General features: G+C 43.0%; 1 protein-coding gene across 1 annotated transcript; it reads right to left on the bottom strand.

Annotated features, from left to right (window-relative positions):
• Positions 1–877: 877 nt before the first annotated feature.
• LOC129487262 (microfibrillar-associated protein 3-like) lies at positions 878–2,278 on the bottom strand. The gene has a single exon (XM_055287861.2). It carries the CDS (start codon positions 2,242–2,244, stop codon positions 910–912), a length of 1,335 nt encoding a protein of 444 aa, XP_055143836.2. The 5' UTR covers positions 2,245–2,278; the 3' UTR covers positions 878–909.
• Between the last annotated feature and the right edge of the window lie 2,036 nt (positions 2,279–4,314).

Here is a 4,314-nt window from a genome sequence, read left to right as displayed (position 1 = left end):
AAAAATCAGTCTTTATTTGGAGGATGATGAAACTTAAACAGTGACTTTCATGGGTGGTGTGGGTGTATTTAACCTTTTGCAATCTCCCTCTACATCTCAGCTGAGCTCACCAAAAGGCTCACTGAATCAGACAGGTAAACACATTTTTGACTATTAAAGTGCTATTCCGGGGCAAAGTTTTTCTCAGTTTCGTTTAACAGCAGCTTCGTTGGAAACAAACAAAAAAAGCAATCTATGAAAATAGGCCAGGGAATGAAAAAAAAAAAAAAAAAAACAAGCCTCGTAACTACTTTGGAACATGACAAATGTAGTGTGACTTGTAGATATCAACTCTGGTACTGGTGACTGATACCAAAGTCTCTGAGGTACGTGTTCTAGGGAAAAATAAGGACAAAAATGGCAATGAGGACTAAACCAAAAAGAACAATTAGTATTAATAACAATGACCCCATTATAAAGGAACAGCAAAATTAAAACAGAAGAAAGTGTAAAAAACCCATGTACGTGCATTTGCTATTGTAGCAGACCTATACTTTTTAAAAGGAAAAGCAATGCAGGGTGCATTGGACAGGGTTCTTGAACTCAGGATATCTTACAGTGGTGTACTCTTTGCCAAGAAGCCATCACTAATTAAGGTATTTGGCAGAGATCAGCCTCTAAAACTCATTATCACATAGACACCTTCTGTCTGATATCAATTCTGCACCCTGATGTTTCTCGCATCCTTTTCTACTGGGGAAATTCCAGTCCCATTCACTGCAGGCAGGTGTTTCTCCTTTTAAAGTGGCATCACTCTTACCTAAGGGATGAGAGTCTCCTGGTAAGGCTTAGCGGCAAGTGCGTACTACATCTGTATTACAATGGGCAGCCCCTGATTTTCTTGATATGCATAGATTTTCGGGGTTGGTATTAGACATGGCTTTCGTAAATAATGCAGATGTTTTTGTCATGTGTCACTGCTGGCTCTGTGGCTTCCAGGTAAGCTGGCGTCAGTACCTTATCTGGTACCTCAACAGGTGTTGGCTCTTCAGATGTTAGCTCGGTGGACGTGACATCGGTAGAAGGTTCTGCAGTTTCGGGGGAATGTTCAGCCGACAGTTCTGTCTCCTCTACATCTTTGACTTCAAACTGTCCACCCTCTTGGTCATCTGCATGCTCTTTTTTGGACTGCGGGTGAACTGACACCTTGATGGCAATTTGCTGAGGTTGCTCGTGCAGTGATGAGGCGTCCGAGTCAGCGGCGGGGGAGTCGCTCCGCTTCAGAGAGTTGGGGACTGTGTAGACCTCATCCCTGTCTGCGGCCTCCTGACCCTCTGGAGTATGCCTCACAAAATTCTGCCCCTGCTCCTCCAGCCCAACCACCTCCATAATCTCCTCCATGATAGTCCTGCAGTTCATAATGAGAGGTGGCAGAGGCACGCTCCTGGCAAGCTCTTCGATGTAGCGGGCGAACTCCATGGTTTTGAACTGGGTGACTTTGGCAAGCTCTAGAGTTTTGGCGGAGGTGATGATGGGGATGCGCTTGGCGATCTTGAATGCCTTCTGCAGCTTCTCTGCACCTTCGATCCTAAAGAACTCATGGATGGCCTTCTCGGTCTTCTTTAGGTGGCTGCTCATCATGCACAGGCGGGTGATATTGAGGACCATGACGATGGTGAAGGCCACCAGGCACACAACCATGTAGTAGACACCCATGTCACCAGAGGTGAAGATGACGCACAAGGTCACCATGTTGTTCATGGTGCCGTAGATGTTAGAAGCCACGCATGTGTATTTACCTCGGTCTGAGAAGGATACCTTGGTGATGTTCAGGAGGCCGCTGTCGTGCATTTGCCATTTTCCTCTTCCTCTCTCCTTCTCATCCTCTTCTTCTTTCCTCAGCTTGCCAATGGAATTATACCACTTGAACTGTGGGTCAGGGATGCCATAAACACTACAATTAATCAAGGCACCGTTCCCTTCCTTGGCTATGATATGGTTAGTTCTGGCAATGATTACGGGCACAGAGCCCAAGACCACGTTAGTGCCGTTTAAAGTGCTGTTAGTCACACTCTTAGCAGTGGCTAGAGTGGAAACTAGGATTAAAAAGGGCACAGAAGGTAGAAAGCACACAGTCAGATGGCTCTTCAATCGATCCATCTTCTTTGCTTGCTCTGTCCTGGGTCCATAGAGTTGGTACTTGAGCAAGAACCTGACACCGCCGCGCCACTCAGGTGGCCGCCGTGCACCCCTCACCATGGCCATCCTGACAGCGGCCACTGTGCCGCACTCTGCGCTGGACGCCCTGTAGCGCCTACTGCAAGCGAGCCGCCCCCGCCGGCACCTCACAGCGTTGCGGGCTGCGCCCAGTCTATGGGCTTTTAATCTCATGGTCCACAGCAAGAAGTGGTTTATTTTTTTGACCACCCAAATGGCCATTCCTATCTTCTTGCTAAAAGAACCCCAGTTTTTTTAGGTATATGGCAGCCATGTGCTTAGCTCTGATGAACCCTGTGGAATTCATGAAAATGATGGAGAAAGAAAGAAGAATGGTGTTTCAGTAATACTATTAACATACTCTTGAAGATGAAAGCAAGGCAAATACTAATTTATGGTACAGTTGGACCCAGGCAGGACAAACGACCTTTTGAATGAACACTAAAATATCATGTTAACAATGATAATGTGAACTGGGAGTCAGTGAAACTTGAGATCTAACTCTTTCATTCATTTATTTGGTAAATACTTTTTGAAAATCTTCTACCAGCCAGGAATTGTTTTAGTGTCTTTGTTGTTTTGGTCAGCAAACGGACTTGATTCTCAGCTTCTGAAGCTTGTGTGGGGAAGATAGATATAAATTAATAAAAACATGAACATCTAATTTGAAATTATGCTTAGTGTTAAAAGGAAAAGAATAGGATGAGGAGAAAATAATAGGACCACTTAGGCTGACTGGTCAGTGAAGGTCCTGGAATTGAGCCCTGGGAAGAAAATAGAGAGGTTTTCTAGACAGAGGGAACAGTGTGTGTGATGGCCCAGATTTGAGAAAGAGCTTTTCCTGTTTGAGGTACTGAAATTAGGTGCTTGTGTCAGGTGTGCAGGGGTTGAATGGGGTGCGGTGGTGCAATGTGGCATGTGATGAGGCTAGCCAGAGTAATGAGCTTAGATTTGATTCTATATGCAGTGGGAGCTTGTCTGAAGGCTTTCAAACAGAAGAGGGATATTATCTCATTTCCATCCTTGATGGAAGATGCATTGAAGGGAGGCAGAATTGGAAACACTAAGAAAGTAGCAAGAAGAGACTTGAGCTGCGTGTTTAGTACTGGAAAGCATGTTGGTTTTAGACTCAGTCAGACATGAATTTGGATCCTGATTTGATCTCTTATTATTGGCTGACTTATACCCTTGAGTTGTAGCTTCTCTGAGCTGCCATTTTCAAATCTACCAAGTGAAAATTAAGGAATATTTAGCTCATAGGTTGGTGAGATTAACTGGGTTAAGTTTATGTGTCTTAGAACAGTTCTGGCACATATAGTGACCTTTCAAAGATGTTACTGTCTTTTCTTCCTTCGTGGGTATAAAGGGCATGACACTCTGCTTCTTAATGAGGAAGGATGTGTGGCATAGAGGCCAAAGGGTTGCTGATGGTAAGGCAGAGAAAAGACATTAAATCCATGTTTTAGGTAGTATGCGAAGGGGTGAGATATATCTGTTAGTATTTGCTTCAAAATGTTAAAATTCTATTTTCATTGTAAAAATAATAACTAATTAAATAAAAACTGAAAAATACAGAAGAGTAGAAAGATTAAAAAAAATTAAAGAGCCACAGTCCAAACACATCCACCAAAAACGTTTCGTTTTCTTTGCCTCTTTGCACTGGGGATAATAACGTCTGATAGTGCCCACTTGTTAGGGATGCTGAAAGAAAGATGAGATAGTATTTGCAGAAAGTGTCATAATTTCTGAGTAAAAGATACTGCATAAATACAGTGCTCTGTTGTTTCATTGCCACTTTCAAAATTATAACAGTGATATAATAACAATTTAACTATTGGGGTCCTCTTTTGCATTGGTCAACTATTCAGTGTCTGTCTCCAGCTTTGCCCTAATATGAGGAAAAAGAAAGCATATTGACTAACAGAACTTTGACAGCTCAAAAGTTACTGTCCTAGGAGCTAAATGGATTTCATGCCTTTTGAATAAATTATTTCGCTCAAGAAACATGTTGACTATGGCAACCTGAGGATATCATGCCCTGTTGCTCTCAAGATGAATTGAAACTGGTGTCTTATTTTAATGAGAAACAGTTAAAGTGGACTTCTGACAGCTGGTAAC

Source organism: Symphalangus syndactylus, chromosome 8, assembly GCF_028878055.3.
Source record: "Symphalangus syndactylus isolate Jambi chromosome 8, NHGRI_mSymSyn1-v2.1_pri, whole genome shotgun sequence".
Taxonomy (NCBI): domain Eukaryota; kingdom Metazoa; phylum Chordata; class Mammalia; order Primates; family Hylobatidae; genus Symphalangus; species Symphalangus syndactylus.
This window is presented reverse-complemented; position numbering and strand designations above follow the sequence as displayed.

What these genes read in the sequence shown, in the direction of transcription:
- LOC129487262 (XM_055287861.2), bottom strand. Translation starts at nt 2,244, where the DNA reads ATGGCCATGGTGAGGGGTGCACGGCGGCCACCTGAGTGGCGCGGCGGT.